At 41.4% G+C, this 23,246-nt stretch overlaps 1 protein-coding gene across 1 annotated transcript in view; it reads left to right on the top strand.

The window, feature by feature from the left end:
* Positions 1 to 23,246, top strand: part of LOC112228791 (gamma-aminobutyric acid receptor subunit alpha-3) — a 160,591-nt gene that overhangs the window by 120,375 nt on the left and 16,970 nt on the right. The window contains exons 6-8 of the mRNA XM_024394434.2: positions 320 to 402; positions 17,129 to 17,272; positions 19,709 to 19,861. Of these exons, the coding sequence (XP_024250202.2) occupies positions 320 to 402; positions 17,129 to 17,272; positions 19,709 to 19,861 (380 nt within the window). The remainder of the gene's footprint in view (positions 1 to 319; positions 403 to 17,128; positions 17,273 to 19,708; positions 19,862 to 23,246) is intronic.

Genomic DNA, 23,246 nt, shown 5'->3' with positions numbered 1-23,246 from the left:
AGGCGTGTTGTATGCTTACTGTATTCAGATACAGAGGAAATGACTAAGGCCCTGTCATTCATGTTTCTATTGAAGTTCTGCGTGACAGGTTCAGAGACTAAGAATGATGCAGTATGGTGTGCAGTAAAAGTTATTGAAGTGGGCGAGCCACTGCTTTGGCCTTTAGAATGATACTGAACAGGATCTGGCAAATTAAAAGGATGTCTCAACACATAAAGCTTTAACGTACAGAATGTGTTGGTGCCATGTGACAGGTGTCATGGAGTGTTTAAGGCCTGTCACTAACATGTATTTGTTGTTTTTCTCCCTCTCTGACCAGGCTGACCATCCATGCTGAGTGTCCCATGCACTTGGAGGATTTCCCCATGGATACACACGCCTGTCCTCTGAAGTTTGGAAGCTGTAAGTCTCTATAGATACACATCTGTATCAGGTACACCTAGCTGACATCACAGATCATGGAGATCATAGATCAAATCGGACATCTACGTGTAAAGTGATGGTCCGTTGTTCTTCGCCAACTTGCCATGGACCATGTGAATTGTATGTAAAGTTCAAGTATGATAGAGGCCTTTACCATCCGTTCTCTCTCCATCCCTGTCACTCTCCTCCTCAACCAGAGACTCATATGTTTCACCGCGTATAGAACAGGGAGATGTTATTTCACAAGTTAATGATCCAAGATAATAACAACTCTGCCATTATTAAAAGTCAGAGTGATGTGGTCAGGACATTGTGAATAAAACCGCATCCGGCCAATACTACAAAAGGAGTCCTTTCAGGGCCGTTTTTTCCGTCAGCAAACAGGTCTCTTATTGGCACACTCACAATGCTCCCTTCGGCACGGCTCCTCCTCTAATCTGTATCTACAGTTGAAGTCGTAAGTATACATTACACTTAGGTTGGAGTCATTAAAACTCATTTTTCAACCACTCCACAAATTTCTTGTTAACAAACTATAGTTCTGAGGGCGGAGCTATCAATGTCGGAGTGAACGGCTGTGTGAGAGGCTCCGGCAAATTTTTTTAACCTAATTTTAACCTAACTTAACCTAATTTATGGCACTTTTTACAACAAACGTTTATTTCTAATACAATATTGTAACTTTCTATGTGAAAATGCAGAATATTAAGCGACCAAAGGACAATAAATCCACAGCGGAGGCCTACTCCCCACTAAACAACGAGACAGACATGGCGGAAGGCACAGGCAACTACCTGACACATACAGAACTTACCCGGGCTTTGGGGGAGCTACGTGTTGCTTTAGCTGGGGATCTTAAGGCTACTATTGCTGAACTGGACACCGAAATCGAGAGCACCATTCAAACGATCGCTTCGCAGGGCCAGAGTATTGTGGACCTTGAGAAGGCTTCTGAATTCAACGCTGGTCTGATCGACGAGTTAGAGAAGCTATGCACGTCATTGCTGGATAGTGTGCAGAGGCTTTCTGTGAAAGTGGTCGACCTGGAGGGCCGATCCAGACGTAATAACCTTTGCGTTGTTGGTCTGGCAGAGGGGGTAGAGGCGGGCTCTCGCCCCACCGACTTCTTTGCTAAGCTATTGAAGGATGCAATGGGATCGGATGTTTTGGATTCAGATCCCCAGCTGGACTGTGCACATCGCTCCCTTGTCCCAGTGCCTGGACTGGGCCAACATCCTCGCCCAGTAATCATTTGTTGTCACAGTTTCAAGACCAAGGATCTTATCCTGCGCGAAGCTCGAATGAGGGGCAACCTGTTACATAAAGGGCACCCCTTCCGTGTCTATGAGGATTGTTTTGTTTCGTTATTTATTGCTTGCAGGGGACTGGGGGTGATGGTTGGGAAGGGGCAGACGCCGACACCTGGTTAGCAAGTTGATGTTTTGTGCCGTTCTGCCTTTGTCTAGCCGTGGGCCTCTCTCCCGACTAGATTCCCACTAGCCCTCTGTAGTGCTTGTGTCTGTGTAGGTGTGAGTACACATAATTATTATTTGTACTTTATTATTATTTTCTCTTAGCATTTTAGTATTATGTATGTGTATATTTTAAATTAGTGTAGATTATTATTCTGGGGTATGAATGTGTGTGTGTGTGTGTGTATATTTTTTAAATATATATTTTTATATATGTCTTTTTTTTGTATATGTGTGTGTGTGTGTGTGTATATGTATTGATTTCTCTAAATTAATCTTTAAAAATTAATCTTTAACATCTTAATCTTTAAAAAATATATATATTATTTTATTTTATTTTTTGTTGTTGATTGGGGGGTACGTTTAATTTAGCAAAATCCTTGTTCCGATCTCCTAACACACAATATGTAAATATACTGCTGTATATGTCGGTTGCTGATGGTTTATGGTTTAGACCAGCATTGCTTAGCAATATAATCTTGTGATGCTATATGTTGCTTATTAACTCAGGGATTGACCCAAGATGGCCCTTAAGTGCGCAATATGTTTAAGTTGCAACTTATTCTGTTTAGGTTTATTAGATGCTAATTGAACACTTTATTCGCGGGAGCCTCTTCAGTTCATATGTTAGTAGAAGTTCTAGGATAGTGAGAGGTGAACGTATAGTTGGGATTTTATTTTTGTTTTACCTCTTGTTCGAGGTCGGACCATGCTTTTTTGGCATCGGCCAGACAATGTTTATTATTTTTATTTTTCCTTTTTTTTCTCTCCTATTTGTGTATGCCTGTTAAATGTGGGTTGATGGGGAGGTAAGTGTTGGGGAAAGTAGGGGAACAGGGCGGGAAGTAAAGGTGCTTGCAAGGGGGGAGGGGTTGGTTGGATACTGCTCGGGTGTAGGTGCTATATATGCTGATCGTGATGGTTTGGTGCGCCTTCTTACCTTTTTAGTGAGTTACATGTTATGCAGGCCACCATAGGAACGACAAATGAGAGAAGGGCGGGGCTTACATTCACTTCCTGGAATGTCAAGGGTTTAAACAAACCAATTATGAGAGACAAGTTCCTAGCCCACTTGAAAACACTCTCGTCTGATATTATATTTTTGCAAGAAACCCATCTGAAAAATCATTCTCATAGCAGACTTAATTGTAGGTGGGTGGGGCAAGTGTATCACTCTAACTTCTCTGCCAAAACAAGAGGCACAGCGATTCTGGTACGGAAAGGAATTCCCTTTCTACATACAGTGGGGCAAAAAAGTATTTAGTCATCCACCAATTGTGCAAGTTCTCCCACTTAAAAATATGAGAGAGGCCTGTAATTTTCATCATAGGTACACTTCAACTATGACAGAGAAAATGAGAAAAAAAAATATCCAGAAAATCACATTGTAGGATTTTTAATTTATTTAATTGCAAATTATGGTGGAAAATATGTATTTGGTCACAAACAAGCAAGATATCTGGCTCTCACAGACCTTCTTTAAGAGGCTCCTCTGTCCTCCACTCGTTACCTGTATTAATGGCACCTGTTTGAACTTGTTATCAGTATAAAAGACACCTGTCCACAACCTCAAACACTTTTTTGCCCCACTGTAAAACCACTATTGCGGATAAAGAGGGTCGTTATGTGATCATAATAGGAGAGATCCACTCTACGTCAGTAACTCTACTAAATATCTATGGGCCAAACATTGATGACCCCTCTTTTTTCAAAAGAGTCCATGCCCTGATTCCAGATATCTCCCATACTAACCTGGTCATTGGAGGGGACCTTAACTGTGTGCTAGACCAATATTTGGATAGATCCTCTACCCGGCGAACCCCTACCTCCTATTCAAGCGAATTCTTGAAAACCTACATAAAAAAATTCTAACTTATTAGATATATGGAGGATCGCTAACCCTACCGGTAGGGAATACTCCTTTTACTCTCATGTTCACAATGTTTATACTCAAATTGACTACTTTTTGGTTGATGCTAATCTACTCCCCTATACCTGTAATGTGAGGTATCATGATATTATAATCTCGGACCACAGTCCACTCACCTTCTCCCTGAGATTGGGTGACATCGTACCAAACGAGAGGGTCTGGAGGTTGAATCCTCAGCTTCTCACAGAACCAACGTTCTGTGAACATCTTAAAGACCAAATTACATTTTTATTTGATACCAACGACAACACAGAGACTTCCCCAGCATTATTGTGGGAAACACTGAAGGCTTATCTGAGAGGCTGTATCATCTCCTTTCAGGCTGACAGGAGTAGGCAAAACAGAGGAAAACTGGAAGAACTGGAGGGACAAATTCACTTACTGGATAAGGAGAATGCTAGCCATCCATCTATGAAGAAACATTTAAAAAATTACCTCTTTAAAATTTGAATATAATCAGATTCTCTCAGCTAAAATTGCTAAATCTTTTCTCTATGCCAAACAAAAATATTTTGAGTTTGGTGATAAACCACACAAATTACTCGCCAGACAACTTTGAAAAAATGTGAGTGACCGAATGATTCACAAAGTTAAATCTGCACTGGGGAATTACTCTCTTCCCGCAAAGACATCAATGACAGATTCCGTCAGTTTTATGAGACTCTATATACATCTAAAGCGGATCCTAACCCGTTAATTATGCAAAATGTTTTGGAGGACTGTAATCTTCCTGCCCTGGACCAGGAAGATTCTAACTTCCTGAATAAGGAAATATCTCTTGAAGAAATTTGAGAAACAATTAAATCTCTAAAGAGTGGCAAGACCCCGGGCCCAGATGGATACCCTGGTGAATTCTATAAAACATTCAGCAACATGCTCTCTCCCTACCTGCACAAAATGTTGTTTCAGGCCATAGAGGATGGAGCTCTCCTATCTACTTTGGATGAAGCGTTCATTACAGTTATACATAAGAAGGCTAAAGATCCGGAAGAGGTAGGGTCATACAGACCAATATCTATCCTAAATTCAGACCAAAGGTTTTAGCAAAAACTATGGCTAAAGGCCACTCAGCAAGGAAGAGTCCACTGCTCCAGACCCACCATAAAAAGCCAGACTACTGTTTGCAACTGCACATGGGGACAAAGATCATACTATTTGAAGAAATGTCCTCTGGTCTGATGAAACAAAAAATAGAACTGTTTGGCTATAATGACCATCGTTATGTTTGTAGGAAAAAGGTAGAGGCTTGCAAGCTGAAGAACACCATCCCAACCATGAAGCACAGGGGTGGCAGCATCATGTTGTGGGGGTGCTTTGCTGCAGGAAGGACTGGTGCACTTCACAAAATAGATGGTATCATGAGGGGGGAACATTATGAGGATATATTGAAGCAACATCTCAGGATATCAGTCAGGAAGTTAAAGCTTGGTCGCAAATGGTTCTTCCAAATGGACAATGACCCCAAGCATACTTCCAAAGTTGTGGCAAAATGGCTTAAGGACAGTAAAGTCAAGGTATTGGAGTGGCCATCACAAAGCCCTGACCTCAAACCCATAGAACAATTGTGGGCAGAACTGAAAAAGCATGTGCGAGCAAGGAGGCCTACAAACCTGACTCAGTTACACCAGCTCTGTCAGGAGGAATGGGTCAAAATTCACCCAATTTATTGTGGGATGCTTGTGGAAGGCTACCTGAAGCGTTTGACCCAAGTTAGGCATTGCTACCAATTACTAATTGAGTGTATGTAAACTTCTGACCCACTGCGAATGTGATGAAAGAAAGAAATGCTGAAAAAATGATTCTCTCTACTATTATTCTGACATTTCACATTCTTAAAATAAAGTGGTGATCCTAACTGACCTAAAACAGGGAATTTTTACTCGGATTAAATGTCAGGAATTGTGAAAAACTGAGTTTAAGTGTATTTGGCTAAGGTGCATGTAAACTTCCGACTTCAACTGTATGTCAATGGAAATCCGGTGCAAAGCCCAAGAACAATCGTCTCCTTAGCGCAACGGCACATGGTTGAATGTAATTAGCGGCCTTTGTTGAGGCCTGCCGTGTTACAGCACTTGCTCACCCCACTCACCGCTATTATACATTTGATTTTATTTGGATCCCAATTAGCTTTAGTGGAAGCAGCAGCTACTCTTCCTAGTGTCCAGAAGAAACACAAAACATGACAAGTAACAAAACACTGATATACTGGTAGACATGGACAGTAACACATAAATTTAAAAAACAACGATATACAAATTATACAACAAAGAAATTATACACACTAGGGCTGACCCCATTTAGTTGACTGGTCAATTGTTTGGTCGAAAGGCTGTTGGTTGACCGAGATTTATTTAGTCAAGCAGCCACATTTTTTTGTAATTTTTTTCATGGTGCATAAGACACCTTTCTCTTTGGACTAATCCATTACGGAGGCCACGGGGGTGGCACAGTCCATCGCTGTAAGACATGTGATACTGATATTCTATATGGTTATATTATGTAAAAATAAGAATTTCACTGTAGGATTGGCGCCTTTCCCTGTGTTGCTATGTGCATAATAGCAAAATGAACCAGCATACTGAGAGTGAGAACAATGCAGCAGAGGCAGCAGAGACAAGGAAACAGCCCTTGCCTTAAGCCCTCTTCAAATGGGATTAGTTTTACTGGGGGTGGTCCGGTAATGTAATTACAGACTTGCTCAAATGTGTTGGTACCCTTACAACTCATTGAAATAATGCTTCATTCCTCCTGAAAAGTCATGAAATGAAAAGCTATTTTATCATGTATACTTGCATGCCTTTGGTATGTCATAGAATAAAGCAAAGAAGCTGTGAAAAGAGATTCATTATTGCTTATTCTACAAAGATATTCTAAATGGCCTGGACATATTTGTTGGTACCCTTTTAGAAAAGATAATAAATAATTGGATTATGGTGATATTTCAAACTAATTAGTTTCTTTAATTAGTATCACATACGCCTCCAATCTTGTAATCAGTCATTCAGCTTATTTAAATGGAGAAAAGTAGTCACTGAGCTGTTTGGTATCATGGTGTGCACCACACTGAACATGGACCACAGAAAGCAAAGGAGAGATTTGTCTGAGGAGATCAGAAAGACAATAATAGACAAGCGTGGTAAAGGTAAAGGCTACAAGACCACCATCAAGCAGCTTGATGTTCCTGTGACAACAGTTGCAAATATTATTAAAACGTTTAAGGTCCAAGGAACTGTAGCCAACCTCCCTGGGTGCGGCCGCAAGAGGAAAATCAACCCCAGATTGAACAGAAGGATAGTGTGAATGGTAGAAAAAGAACCAAGGATAACTGCCAAAGAGACACAAGCGGAACTCCAAGGTGAAGGCACGTCAGTTTCTGATCGGACCATTCGTCTCTTTTTGAGCGAAAGTGGGCTCCATGGAAGAAGACCCAGGGGGACTCCACTTCTGAAAGAGAAACATAAAAGCTAGACTGGAATTTGCTAAAATGCATATTGACAAGCCACAATCCTTCTGGGAGAATGTCCTTTGGACAGATGAGTCAAAACTGGAGCTTTTTAGCAAGTCACATCAGCTCTACGTTCACAGAGGAAAAAAGGAAGCTTTCAAAGAAAAGAACACCATACCTACAGTGAAACATGGAGGAGGCTTGGTTCTGTTTTGGGGCTGCTTTGCTGCACCTGGCACAGGGTGCCTTGAATCTGTGCAGGGCACAATGAAATCTCAAGACTATGAAGGCATTCTGGAGCGAAACGTACTGCCCAGTGTCAGAAAGCTCTATCTCAGTTACAGGTCATGGGTCCTCCAACAGGATAATGACCCAAAACACACAGCTAAAAGCACCCAAGAATGGATAAGAACAAAACATTGGACTATTCTGAAGTGGCCTTCTATGAGACCTGATCTGAATCGAACATCAATGGAAAGAGCTGAAACTTGCAGTCTGGAGAAGGCACCCATCAAACCTGAGACAGCTGGAGCAGTTTGCTCAGGAAGAGTGGGCCAAACTATCTGTTAATAGATCGCAAAGCAGCATATACAACTGACCTAAACGTTTGGAAATGATAAGTTCACTTTCGCATGCAAAGCCTTAAAACGCATCTCAAGTGCAAGTGCACTGTTTAGCTCACATCTGAATATCCTAATGATTATGATCACACTTCTTCAATTAAAATATTATGGCGACACTATAGCGAATATGGTTTGGTATGGTTTAGAAACTTGGGAACCAAGCTCGAATTATCAGTGTAGCCCTGTTATAGCCTGGACTTGTTGAAATATATTCACGCCTAGAAAAAACCTCCAGGCTTACGTCTTAACTGTCAAATCATAGAAAAAAGAAAGAACTACAGGGGGCAGTTTGGAACAAACGAATCCCCTCTGAATCATCCTCTGGAATAACGGATATTCTGGGGTAATAATTACATAACCAACGTTCTCTAGTAATATTAGTCCCGTGCGAATAGAGTTTAGCCTAATTGTCTAAGAAAGCAAACCCCAACTTAATTCGGTCTCAAATCAATAGCCTAACTGTTAAATGTGCCTGACTTTATAAATCATCAATATATATCTACATAAATAAAACAGATCTTGCTTCTGTTGCCTGTTTGAGTGTTTGTTTAATAGCCTACTGATTCTGTGAGCACCAAGCCTCATGCAACGGCAAAATGTCAGACAAAGCAACTGCACAGATTTGGCTGTTTTTAATCTTTGCTATGCTGTAATAAAGGCTTTACACTTTTCTTAATTTAGAACAGACTAGTGTTACTTAAAATTATTCAGTGTTGTCTACTCTGTTCCAAACAGGCAGAAAAAGTATCTAGCAGCACCTGTTTGTCACACATACAACAGCAAGTGTTGAGGGAATAGGGAATGTTCTTCCTAAACAATTGAGGGATTTTGGTAACAGAACATTTCAGTCAGAAACCAATAAGAAACTAAATGGCTGTAATGATGTGGTAGCTTCAGCACGGACAGCACAATCAACACTTGTTGTGGTACCTTTTCACTACAGTAGGGAGGAGTAGGGAGGAGAGAGAGACACTTGTGCCAGCCACACAGGCACTTGCTTTTTAACACAGTGTGACCATCGGGCTCTTTCTTGAGTCATTTGTTTGTCTTAATTATTTAATCGAACAGTATGCTTAACCCTTGCTTAATGCTTAACCCTTGTGTTGTCTTTAGGGTCATCAATGACCCACCACTATGTTTAACAGCAGAGAAAAAAGCCTAAATGATATTATTATATATTATATTATTATTATATATTATATTATAAAATTCAATTTTTTCAATTTGAAATGTGATTACTTTTCCTAGAGTGACCTTAACATTAGAAAAAGTTCAACATCACCTTCTTCATATTTCCATGAAAGCTGTACACCACCAGGGTACAAAGATTGTCTTAGGGTCATTTTTGACCCGGCAGTTACAAAATCATTTCCACAACACAAAAACCACAAAGACACACACACACATACACACACAATGAGAAATTGAGATTATGTGTGCTACTGATTGAACTCAGACAAAACTTAAACTGTCTTGTGCATGTGCAGAATCTCCCCACCATGACCCCACACGACTCAAGTTCACAGAATAAAAACCATTTCTGACAAAATAAACATTTCTTGAAAGCATTGTTTACTAATGGGGAATGCAGTCAGAGGCTATAAAGGTGCTGCAGATGACAGTCCCCCCAGTTCTCTCTTTGCTGAAGCCATGAGTGCACATTTCAGTGCCCAACAGGTCGTAGATCTGATTTTTTTCAGATATCCAGGAGGAACAAGAGAACAATTATTTAGAAGAGGAGGAGGAATCTGAAGAAGAAGACAGGGAACAATACAACCCAGAGCATAATGCATCATCTTCAGATGAAGAAGAAGACAGGGAACAATACAACCCAGAGCATAATGCATCATCTTCAGATGAAGAAGAAGACAGGGAACAATACAACCCAGAGCATAATGCATCATCTTCAGATGAAGAAGAAGACAGGGAACAATACAACCCAGAGCATAATGCATCATCTTCAGATGAAGAAGAAGACAGGGAACAATACAACCCAGAGCACGATGCATCATCTTCAGATGAAGAAGAAGACAGGGAACAATACAACCCAGAGCACGATGCATCATCTTCAGATGAAGAAGAAGACAGGGAACAATACAACCCAGAGCACGATGCATCATCTTCAGATGAAGAAGAAGACAGGGAACAATACAACCCAGAGCATAATGCATCATCTTCAGATGAAGAAGAAGACAGGGAACAATACAACCCAGAGCATAATGCATCATCTTCAGATGAAGAAGAATACAACCCAGAGCATAATGCATCATCTTCAGATGAAGAAGAAGACAGGGAACAATACAACCCAGAGCATAATGCATCATCTTCAGATGAAGAAGAATACAACCCAGAGCATAATGCATCATCTTCAGATGAAGAAGAAGACAGGGAACAATACAACCCAGAGCATAATGCATCATCTTCAGATGAAGAAGAATACAACCCAGAGCATAATGCATCATCTTCAGATGAAGAAGAAGACAGGGAACAATACAACCCAGAGCATAATGCATCATCTTCAGATGAAGAAGAAGACAGGGAACAATACAACCCAGAGCACAATGCATCATCTTCAGATGAAGAAGAAGAGAGGGAACAATACAACCCAGAGCATAATGCATCATCTTCAGATGAAGAAGAATACAACCCAGAGCATAATGCATCATCTTCAGATGAAGAAGAATACAACCCAGAGCATAATGCATCATCTTCAGATGAAGAAGAAATCCCCTAAGCTGAAAGTGAGACATTTTTATCAAAGAACAGCAAAAGAACATGGTCCTTGTCACCATATAACATCCAGGGCAGGATGGCAGCACAAAATGTCATTAGGATGACCCCAGGGCCCACAAGACATGTAGTTGCCCATGTCCAGGACATCGCCTCAACATTATACATGTTCATCACACCAGCCAATGAAAAAATCATCCTGGAGATAACAAATTTGGAGGGTTTCCGTAAAATATGGAGACAACTGGAAAAGGATGGATGAATTTGACCTGCGTGCCTACATAGGGCTGCTAATCTTAGCGGGTGTGTATAGGTCCTGAGGCAAGGTTACATGTAGTCTCTGGGATGAGGAGAGCGGAAGGGTGATTTTCCATGCCACGATGCCATTGAAAGTCTTTCATACTTTCTCAAGAATGCTATGATTTGACAACCCGTGAGTCAAGACATGTGAGAGACAAACTGGCGGCCATAAGAGAGGTCTGGGAGAAGTGGGTGGAGTGTCTATCACACCTCAGCAAACCTGGGCCTGAAGTAACAGTGGATGAGCAACTGGTTCCATTCAGAGGTACATTTTTATTTTCATATCTGTACTGTAAGTGATTTTCACTGTTAATTTTATTATGTATTGCTGTAATATCATTGATTTATGTGATTGTTTTCTGTGACACTGATACTAATTACTGACAGTTATCTCTTTTGCCAAAAGGTCGCTGTCCTTTCCGGCAGTATATGCCCAGCAAGCCAGCAAAGTATGGCATCACGATATGGGTTGCCTGTGACAATCCAGCTACGCTTGGAAGATGCAAGTCCAGTGGAGGCCCGGAGAAGAACCAGGGGATGCGGGTTGTGCTTGATGTGACAGATGGACCGAGGGGGCACAATGTCACATGTGGCAATTTCTTCACCTATTATGAACTCAGTCAGCAGCTACTGAAGAGGAAGATCACCATGGTTGGCACAGTTAGAAAGAACAAGCCTGAGCTCCCTGCACTCCTCGCAACAAGGGGGGGAGAGGCCTTCTCATAAAAGTTTGCCTTCATCCCCACCACCACTCTAGTTTCTTACCTGCCAAAGAGGAACAAGAATGTGTTCCTCCTGAGCACACTGCACAAAACGGCTGAGATCAGTGATCGTGAGGACAGGAAGCCAGCCATCATCCTGGACTACAACCACAACAAAGGAGATGTGGACAACCTGGATAAGGTGATTGGAACTTACAGCTGCAGAAGGATGACCCCTGGCCCCTGGTCATCTTCCATAACATAATTGATGTGTCCTCATACAATGCCTTCGTGATATGGAACAAGATCAACCCTACAGTTGAAGTTGGAAGTTTACATACACCTTAGCCAAATACATTTAAACTCAGTTTTTCACAATTCCTGACATTTAATCCGAGTAACAATTCCCAGTCTTAGGTCAGTTAGGATCACCACTTTATTTTAAGAATGTGACATGTCAGAATAATAGTAGAGGGAATGATTTATTTCAGCTTTTTTTTCTTTCATCACATTGCCAGTGGGTCAGAAGTTTACATACACTCAATTAGTATTTGGTAGCATTGCCTTTCAATTGTTTAACTTGGGTCAAACGTTTCTGGTAGCCTTCCACAAGCTTCCCACAATAAGTTGGGTGAATGTTGGCCCATTCCTCCTGACAGAGTCAGGTTTGTAGGCCTCTTTGCTCGTACACGCTTTTTTAGTTCTGCCCACAAATATTCTATTGATTGAGGTCAGGGCTTTGTGATGGTCACTCCAATACCTTGGCTTTTTATGTCCTTCAGCCATTTTGCCACAACTTTGGAAGTATGCTTGAGGTCATTGTCCATTTGGAAGACACGTTTGCAACCAAGCTTTAACTTCCTGACTGATGTCTTGAGATGTTGCTTCAATATATCCACATAATCTTCCTTCCTCATGATGCCATCTATTTTGTGAAGTGCACCAGTCCCTTCTGCAGCAAAACACCACCAAAACATGATGCTGCCACCCCCATGCTTCACAGTTGGGATGGTGTTCTTCAGCTTGCAAGCCTCTCCCTTTTTCCTCCAAACATAACAATGGTCATTATGGCCAACAGTTCTATTTTTGTTTCATCAGACCAGAGAACATTTCTCCAAAAAGTATGATCTTTGTCCCCATGTGCAGTTGCAAACCATAGTCTGGCTTTTTTATGGTGGTTTTGGAGCAGTGGCTTCTTCCTTGCTGAGTGGCTTTTCAGGTTATGTCGATATAGGACTTGTTTTACTGTGGATATAGATACTTTTCACACCAAGGTACGTTCATCTCTAGGAGACAGAATGCATCTCCATCCTCAGCGGTATGATGGCTGCGTGGTCCCATGGTGTTTATACTTACATACTGTTGGTTGTACAGATGAACGTGGTACCTTCAGGCGTTTGGAAATTGCTCCCAAGGATGAACCCGACTTGTGGAGGTCTACATTTTTTTCTGAGGTCTTGGCTGATTTATTTAGATTTTCCAATGATGTCAAGCAAAGAGGCACTGAGATTGAAGGTAGGCCTTGAAATACATCCACAGGTACACCTCCAATTGACTCAAATGATCTAACTTAGCCTATCAGAAGCTTCTAAAGCCATAACATAATTTTCTGGAATTTACCAAGCTATTTAAAGGCACAGTCAACTTAGTGTATGTAAACTTCTGGCCCACTGGAATTGTGATACAGTGAATGATAAGTGAAATAATCTGTCTGTAAACAATTGTTGTAAAAATTACTTGTTTCATGCACAAAGTAGATGTCCTAACCGTCTTGCCAAAACTAGAGTTTGTTAACACGAAATTTGTGGAGTGGTTGAAAAATGAGTTTTAATGACTCCAACCTAAGTGTATGTGAACTTCCGACTTCAACTGTACCTGGATGCCTGATAAGCGGAACAAGAGGAGGGTGTTCCTGGAGCAGATGGGAAAGGCACTTGTAACCCCACACATCCAATGAAGGGAGCACCTCCCCTGCACAGCAGCCTCTGTAGCGCTTGAGAAAGCTATTCAGGGGGCTGAATCTTGTCCTGATCCACTTGAGGCTGCATCTGGAGCAGGCAAGAGGAGGAGATGCCAATTCTGCCTCCCAAAGAAGGACTGTAAAACAAATACTATGTGCTGCACTTGTGAGAAATACATCTGCAAAGTCCATGCACACACACTTGCATACTGTCCTACATGTGCTAATTAGAGTTGGTTGATTTATGTTCTTCACGTTTTTGTTTTGTATCTATTATCTAATTGTATTATTTCTTATTGTTGATATTTATACACCTTATGGGTGGGGGCAATGGTTAAAAAAAATGGAAGAAGACTAGTATTTTGTAGTTGAATTCCTCATTGTACAGTGTATAAGAATATATCACTATGTTGCCAAAAAAAGTTCAAGACTTATTGTTTCCCTTCAATAAAATGCATTCACAACTATTTTCTGCACATTTCTGCTACTTTCTTAGGCTATACAAGTGCTATTTCTTGCTAAAAAAAAATGTAAGTTTAAACCTATGCAATACCTTCAGCAATAATAATAATAAACATCTACTTTAGTATAGAAAACAATTATGACAGGTGTGTTGTAATAAAAATGAGTGGAGTCCACTAATTAAATGCAGTCTTCCTGCATGTTGAAGAGGGAAAACACAGATATTCACAAAGTTTGTGATGAATGACAGGTTGTTTCTTCATGCAAACTAGATTTGGGTTTTAAAATTCAATTAAGCTGCTTTATTTTAGGTGTTTAGTGAAGGCATGTCATTTTTTACCCTTAGGACAAGGGGAGTATACAGAATGCCAAGACTACACAAGGGTTAAAGCATCAGACATGCTAAGTGCATATGTAGTTGTTGTGTCTGCTTAGGGTTGTGTGTGTCTATATATGGAACAATAAGTTTAAACATATTCGAAAGAACAGGATGACTCTCGGTCGATCAAGATTTTAGTCGGGGACAGCCCTAATACAAAAAATACAAAAAAAAATGTGTGTTTCTGTGTGTGCGTGTGTTTCTGTGTCCCCTCACAGTCCCTGACTTTCTATGAGATGTTGTTTAATCAGTTTTTAAAAGGTAATTAAGCTGATGCTTGAGTAATTGGAGATGGAAGGAGTTCCATGCAATCATGGCTCTGTATAATACTGAGCATTGCCTTGAATTGGTTTTGGACTTTGGGACTGTGAAGAGACCCCTGGTAGCATGTCTTGCGGGGTATGTATGGGTGTCTGAAGAGACCCCTGGTGGCATGTCTTGTGGGGTATGTATGGGTGTCTGAAGAGACCTCTGGTGGCATGTCTTGTGGGGTATGTATGGGTGTCTGAGCTGAATGTTATTTGATTATGCAGACAATCTGGAATTTTCGTCACAGCAATATTTCTCATAAAAACTAGAAGAGAAGCAGTTAATCTCTTCACATTAATTAGTCAATTTAAATTAATTAATTATGGCCCTAATCTATGGATTTCACATGACTGGGAATACAGATATGCATCTGTTGGTCACAAATACCTTAAAAATCATTGTCCCACTCCTCTTCAATGGCTGAGCGAAGTTGCTGGAACTGGAACATGCTGTCGTACACATTGATCCAGAGAATCCCAGACATGCTCAATGGGTGACATGTCTGGTGAGTATGTAGGCCATGGAAGAACTGTGACATTTTCAGCTTCCTGGAATTGTGTACAGATCCTTGCGACTTGGGGCTGTGTATGAATGGCATGACAATGGGCCTCAGGATCTCATCATGGTATCTCTGTGCATTTAAATTGCCATCGATAAAATGCAATAATGTTCGTTGTCCGTAGCTTATGCCTGCCCATACCATAACCCCACTGCCACTGCGGGGCACTCTGTTCAAAACAATGACGTCAGCAAACCGCTCGCCCACACAAGTCCATACACATGGTCCGCGGTTGAACGTACTGCCAAATTCTCTAAAACGATGTTGGAGGCAGCTTATGGTACAGAAATAACCATTAAATTATCTGGCAAAAGCTCTGGTGGACATTCCTGCAGTCAGCATGCCAATTGCACTCTCCCTCAAAACTTGAGACATCGTGTTGTGTTGTGTGACAAAAGTGCACATTTTAGAGTGGCCCTTTATTGTTCCCAGAACAAGGTGCTCCTGTGTAATGATCGTGCTTTTTTAATTAGCTAATTGATATACCACACCTGTCAGGTGGATGGATTATCTTGGCAATGGAGAAATGCTCACTAACAGGGATGTAAACACATTTCTGCACAACATTTCAGAGAAATAAGCTTTTTGTGCATATGGAACATTTCTGGGATCTTTTATTTCAGCTCATGAAACATGGGACCAACACTTTACATGTTGCATTTATATTTTTGTTCAGTGTACATACCTTTTATTCTCCCTCCCTTCGAGCTCTGAACCTTTCATATTTTCACATTCTGAACATCGGGTTTGTTTTGTCTCTCCAGAATAAAAAATATATAATTTGGCTGAAGATATATGACGCTACACTCTGCATAAAGTGGATCTCAGAGCCAGACACGTTGCCATGCAGATGTAACTACAACATTTACATGCAGTTTTACTCATTTCAATTTCTATAGTTTCCTGTCATGGCCACCTCATCATGTTGTTTTCTTTAGGATTGTATTGAGCAGCGATATTTAGGTATGCTGCATTCTCCTTGCAACTGGTTATGGAGACTTGTATTCTTGACATTATGCAGCCATGGAATTCTGCATGTACTGTGCATCCAGAGAGAAGTGAAAGATTGTAGTGAAAGATTTCAAAGCCTTGAATAACAATGGAAGTGTTTGACATAGTTGACCTTCTCTGCTGAGCGAAGCTAGGAGTCTCACCACACCGAGTAGCTCCTTTACAAACAGACAGAGCCGTAGAGGACACACACGATGACAGAATAATACCTTTCATTACCAATTACAATTGTAATAGATGAAGACACATACAAGTAGATGAATTATTATAATTAATAGTCTCCCATGAGAATAAAACTATAACTTCTCTGTGGCTATCAAAATGTAATTAGCAAACCTCAGGCTGATGTATGAATTATGTTATTGGGCTCAGCTGGGGGTCTCTTCTACTGTAATGTGTGTGTGTGTGCTTTTTAACCTCCTTTCCCTAAATTTGACCTTGTGGATTTCAAAGCCTATTTATGACATTATTCCTCATGCGGATGTACCTTGAGTTCAAGGTGCCAAATTTATAAACTAATCAAAACACTGCCTGCTTTTATTAAACTCTAATTGACATGCATTTATTCAGATCAATACTCCCCCCTCTTATAATCTTTGTTTGATGCCATCATCAGAATCAGCCAATGGTAGCACTGCTGAATTATGGAAAAGAGTGTTGTTCACTCATTGGAAACTGCCATTTAGTACTGTCATTCTTTGTCTCTGCCTCTACCCGTGTGTGTGTGTGTATATCTGTCCATCTGCACCCCCTTCCCCTCCCCTCCCTACCCTTGGTCTTTCCCTCTCGCTCCCTCCCTCGCTCTCTCTCTCTTTCTCTCTCAGATGCATATACCAACAACGAAGTTGTCTATATCTGGACCAAAGGAGATGAAGATTCTGTAGTCGTAGCGAAGGATGGTTCAAGGCTAAACCAGTATGATCTACTAGGCCACGATATTGGGAAAGAATCCATGAGTTCCAGCACAGGTACACTTACAACCTATCTGCCACTTTTCAAAGTAACATGCAGTTCCAGCACAGGTTCTATTATGCCATATGATCAAGGCATTGACACTGAGACAACACCAGAACAAAGGTTATAACTAATAGAACATCTGCTTTGAATTTCTCAAGAAAGTCTCTCTTTTCAGCTGCTGGCGTGCATGACAATTTGGATGAATTAATTTCTCTCCCTTTTCCATTTTCCTTTGTACACCGTTGGCATATACTTACAGATTCCATTTGTGTCTTTTTGTTAAGTCATTTATCTGAGTTGCTGTGCAAGTGGCTGCCTCATCGATTGGTCTCTGCTAGTGTTATTGGGGTCAGTGAGGTCTCACCACTGAAAGGAAGACTTGCTGAGTTTGGGGGAAGGAGGGGCTCGCTGATCACTGAATGCAGTGGCTTTCTTATAGGCTGGTGGAGAGAGACTGACAAACTGTCCTGCTATCCAACACTTCGTCTGTGAACAAATTTTGAAAATTCAGGGTAGATGAAGAGAACCGATCTTTGTGGCGCCTCCAATTTACATGGTATTTAATCTAAGAAGACACAGGCACCCTGATTTCAGATTGAACACACATTTGATCTGCACAGTTTTAGCAAGTATTTTAAATGGTAGCCAAGAGCAAAAATGTTCAACTTGTTCAGCGGTAAGATAACAATTCCGCAGTAGTAGAAAGATAAGGAGCCTTGGAGCAGGAGGGAGAACTCCACTTTTCCTCTGATTGAGCTCTGGTCTGGAGTCCATTTGAATTGGCACTAAATTATAGGAAATTCTGTCAGCCAGCACAGTTGATCAGCCATTCATTTGATCTTATTCTGATTTCCATAGCAGCTGTGAAATCCCTTTATCTACAACACCCACAATTTTTACAGTTTTGTCTCTCTCCTCTTAGAGAAGTGTCAACCTGTTTTTACCAGGCACAGACTGCTATTCAAATCAGAGAAGTCATTTAAGTGGCCTGCTTTCTAAAAGGCAGGTCCCCGTGAGAGACAGATAATGACTAACCTCTACTTAGTCACTGTGATGCATTAGGTCCCTTTGTTTTACTACTGTCACTGTCTCAGTCTGGTTTCATGGTTGCAGTGATAGAGGCAGGCAGGGTGAGGCCGATAGGGAATGATGAGGGTTGTACCCTGTACATAGCCCCAATAGAGTAGGTTGTGTTGGGACATTCCTTTGTGTACATTCCCTGTGACACCACAGAGACGCCTCATACTGACTCACATTAGTGACACATCACTGACTCACATTACTGCCTTCAACCACTGAATGTGAGATCAATCTGAGATACCACAATGAATCTTGTACCACAGGGTTTTCTCAGTATTTGTGGTACATACTGGACATACAGGCTTCAGGATAGGGAATATCGGTTCTTTTAGCGCTATTTAATTTTCCTGTCTTACCATGTCAATAAGCATAGTGTCCATGTGTCACCTCATCTCAGCATGTACTGTAGGAGTGTATCTGTCATCCAGGAAAGGTTCTCAGCACATTGGTTGCTGTGGATCAAGGCAATGTTTTTAAAACACAGTAGTCGTGAGATGACATATTTAATAGCCTGTCATACTGTATCACATATTTCTCTTCCTAAGGAGCTAAAGCCACACAGGTACAGTAGGTGTGCTACTCTCAGCCCTATCACACACACACTAGCTCTTTTTGTCAGCGTATTACTGCTGCCAAGGGCAACAGATCTAATCCTGACCAACAGTGGTGGGAAAACCAATCTTTGCCTTTAATAACCTAGTCTCGCGTGGCCATACGTCGTTCAGTTGGAGGTCTGGACAATCTTCTATTAGCCAAAATAGTTTGAATGGTCTGCTGGCTCCCAGCGGCAAGATTTTGATTGGATGTTGCATTTCAAGAACCCTCCCCCACATGGCCGTTGGTGCTGTGTGTAATGTTCGTTACTGTTTTCAAACCGGGTAGGAGACATTTTGCAGAGATTTGTTACCTATGATAGTTTGTAACGTTGCAGAAGATGGCAGAAAACCTGGAGGAAAACGTCATTATGTTTTGCCAGAAGTGTGCTCTATATACAAAATCGGCATACATAGGTTCCTACCGCTATTTAGCTATTTTTCTACCATGGACTTCCCCGGGAAGCCTGGTTTTTGACGAGGCCGTTAACAACCAGACACTGTGGTACACAAGCGATCAGTTAACATCCACTCACAAACAGACACTCGGCTTCCCTTTGCTAGCATGCCACTGTATTAAAAGGTTTCCAGTGCTGTGCTAGCAGGTATTCAACTGTATTTACTTTCATAAATATGCTTCTGAATATTTCAGCAGGGTGCTTGTGTTTATCTGGACTGAACATGAGCTGTATTAATAATTCATGTCCTCTGCATCTCTCTCTCTCTCCCCCTCTCTCTCTCTCTGTCTCTACCTCTCTCTCTCTTCCCCCTCAGGAGAATATGTAGTGATGACAACGTATTTCCATTTGAAAAGGAAAATTGGCTATTTTGTGATTCAAACCTACCTCCCGTGCATCATGACTGTCATCCTGTCTCAGGTCTCCTTCTGGCTAAACAGAGAGTCGGTTCCCGCCCGCACTGTATTCGGTGAGTGTCATCCCCTTAACCGTATTCGTTGAGTGACTTCCCCTATCTCCTTAACCGTATTTGTTGAATGACTTCCCCTATCTCCTTAACCGTATTCGCTGAGTGACTTCCCCTATTTCCTTAACCGTATTCGCTGAGTTACTTCCCCTATCTCCTTAACCCCGAAATGCACTTAACAAGTAACGGAACCATTCCGACAGTTTGGGGAGCTGTTGTTTAAATTATGAAGCTACATCAAAACAAGTGTTCAGCAGCGGCAGCTTACGCATTTGTGGAGCTGCTTTTGTTCACATCATCAGATGCATTCAGTAAATTGGCGTGCCAGGGGAGGGTAGAAAAAGTTCATCTTTGAGAAGTTGTGGTTCACACAGCGAAGTGTAAAAAACAGCTTGGTGCCATGTTGGCTCTGTTGAGTCTTGGACAGTGATTCATTTGGGTTTAAAACTGTTCTTGGATCACAGGATTGACCTGTAATTAACTTGGCCACCGCAAAACCACCTAATTAATTACAGATTAGCGCCAGCAAACTTGGAAAGGAATTAACTTGGAGAAAGTGAGGCTGTTCACCTCCAGGGACGGAGTGATACAAAGAAATGTTGCAGTTGCATCTCTCGCGTCGGAATATTGAACGTGCCTTGCAGAAAATTTAAGCCAGCCAAGTTTTAAGACGTTATTGCTTATTGAGCTCTTGCTAACTTTGGCAAGGTGTCTGGCTTTGTCAACACTTTTTGTGGGGCAGACGTATCAGGTGCAAAGCACAGCTGATCCTGCCAACATCGCTATGGAGACTTAGGAAGGGTGAGATCCTGCTTCCTCTCTGATGGAGCAGAATGAAACATGAGCTCTGACAAATTGAGTTGGTAGACTAGAAAGAAATGGCAGCCTATTCACGCTTCGGGGAAATGATAGTAACAGAAAAGTTGTGCTCAGCCCTCCAAAGCAATGTCGAGGTAAATAATGAAAACAGTCAAACCTCCAGTTGGAGAAAACGTTTCCCAATCTAGGCCTAAAACTTTCAAACGGTAACTGAAGCTCAAGAAACACCAAGAAAATGAAGTATATTATGGTCTGCTGACACATACTGTATTATTGTAGGCTAGTAGTATAACAGTTTGACTTCAAATTATGCAGAAGAATTGGCAAAGACATTTTGTTTGTCGTTACAGCTAGCATATGCAACTTTAATGCACAGACCCACACAAACATGAGTCACTAACACACCTACATATGTATCTGTGTGTCAATCATAAAGCTTTGATATTTGACAGGTTTCACCACAGCTGATCTTGTGGATGACACCCGGCCACTAGCTCTTTAAACTGACTAACCGTTCTGGAAACATGACTAATTGAATAAATGGAGTCATTGAAAAACATGAATCTCACTACCTAGTGCCTTTCATGTAAAGAGGTCAGCCAGCATATGTTTCTTCTAATCAGTTTACCCCACACTCCAAAATCAGAGCGTGCGGCACATTGTTCCCCCTCCTCTCTCTCCTCGTTTATGGAGACCCACGGCTTCACCTCTCAGCCTGCCATGAGGACTGTGTCATGGCAACCCAAAGTGCCTCCCCCTGCAGTAAGAGCAGGCCTCCGTTTGGCAGCTAATTAGTGTTTGAGATCAGAGCAGGGCAGGGCATGCAGTGAAGCACCGTGGAGAAATACACTGGCTAGCCACTATGATTTGGTTTGATTTGCTTTGCATGTAAGGTGAAAAAAAAAGGAGTTCACATACTTACAGCCATGTGAAAATGATCTGGTAAATGTCTCTGTCACAGTCCCCTCGCCTCGGATTCTCCATTCTCACAGTCCCATATTCCTCTCATGAAGGAGGGGCCTTCACCTCAGCTCTATGACTGACTTCCTTGTAAAACAAAGGCCTTTCATTGCCAAGAAAAGGCACAGTAAGAAGCTGCTAGTCTGTCAACCCTTTCAAGAACAACATCTCATGTGTTTTCTAATGGAGGTTCAGTTGAAACAAGGGCCAAGGTCATTGGGAATCATTCCCCAAACACAGCAGTATGTGTGTTTGTTTTCTACTCAATATGAGCAAACTCTCACTTGTAATGGAAGTGCACAAAGGCACAAAATTGTTTAAAGGACAGGTGTGGAGTTAATGAAAGTGAGAATGGCCTCAGGGCATAGGACTGGTCTAGGTAAACAGGGGTCCTGCTGTTAGCTGGGAGGAGGTTTTAGATTGAGACTATCCTCCCTGACTGGACAGTCACTTTGACTGCTTTTCACAACCAGCCTCTGATAACCTCCTGCTCTCTGAGCCATCCACAGGGCTTTAAAACTGTCTAAATGTTTTAGGAAAAACTGGTGACTTGTCTCGTATGAATAGCAGCCAATTCTCCAACCTACATTTATGAGTATGAGCGGCTCCCGGGCACTGTTCGAAAGATGATATTTAATCAATAATTTGTTCCCTAGCGGGTAGCCTGGTTGGAAGATCTGGCTGAAATGACCTGATATTTTTTTGTGGAAAATCCCGTTTGTAATTTTCTCCTTCACCCAAGTGTAATGTATGATTTATGGTGTGAGACGACGTATTACACAGTGGACACAATACAATCTCCAGTGACGATGGACATTCGTCCATTGATATTTTTTAATTGCCTGATCTTTTTTTAATATGGGGAGATTGGATTTGCCAATTGTCTTCAATTTTCTTCAACTTTAGCACGGACTAATATTAAATGATGCCATATTTTACTCATTGACGATGCACATTAAGTATAAGCAATTCAGGGCAGTCTCAATCCTACCGATTTATAACAGTTTTTAAATGTAGTCACCTAACAAACATAGTAATGGGGCTAGTTATATCTTCTGCATAAATCAACAGTAAGACCGTAAGTTCACGTTTCTTATTTAGGAGGTGGGGAAATGAGTTGACCTCTTCAACTGCGCAATGTCCATTTTCTGAGCCTATATTTTCTTCTAACAGATGCGGCAAGTGGGAACAGCTGAAGTGGAATGATTGCTTATATCGTCTTTGATGGACACCCATTCTCTGCTCTCCTCTCATTTCGTTCTTTAAATTCCCAGAGACGTAGAATACAAAGGCCAGTGGGCACAATGACCTATAAAAGATTCACATTTCACACAGCAATTGATTTATCCTCTAAAATCTTTTCCTGTATTGTAATTCAAATCTACATTGGGCCTGACAAACAGTAAGAGTATTGCACAGCCACATGTGGAATGTTTCTGTGCTATGTCTTCTATCTGCTGGTCTAGATGGACAAATCTAATCAGTGTCTTGGTCTCAGTGTTTCTGTTTCAACACTTTGATTGCCTGTGTAATGACATCCGTGGTGGCAGGGGATTTTTCCTCAAAGCTTTTAAGTGTCAAACAATGCCAGGAAAGTTCAATTAAATCT

The sequence above is a fragment of the Oncorhynchus tshawytscha genome, linkage group LG30 (genome assembly GCF_018296145.1).
Source record: "Oncorhynchus tshawytscha isolate Ot180627B linkage group LG30, Otsh_v2.0, whole genome shotgun sequence".
NCBI lineage: Eukaryota > Metazoa > Chordata > Actinopteri > Salmoniformes > Salmonidae > Oncorhynchus > Oncorhynchus tshawytscha.
The sequence above is the reverse complement of the archived record's forward strand: the minus strand, read 5'-3'. Positions and strand labels throughout refer to the sequence as shown.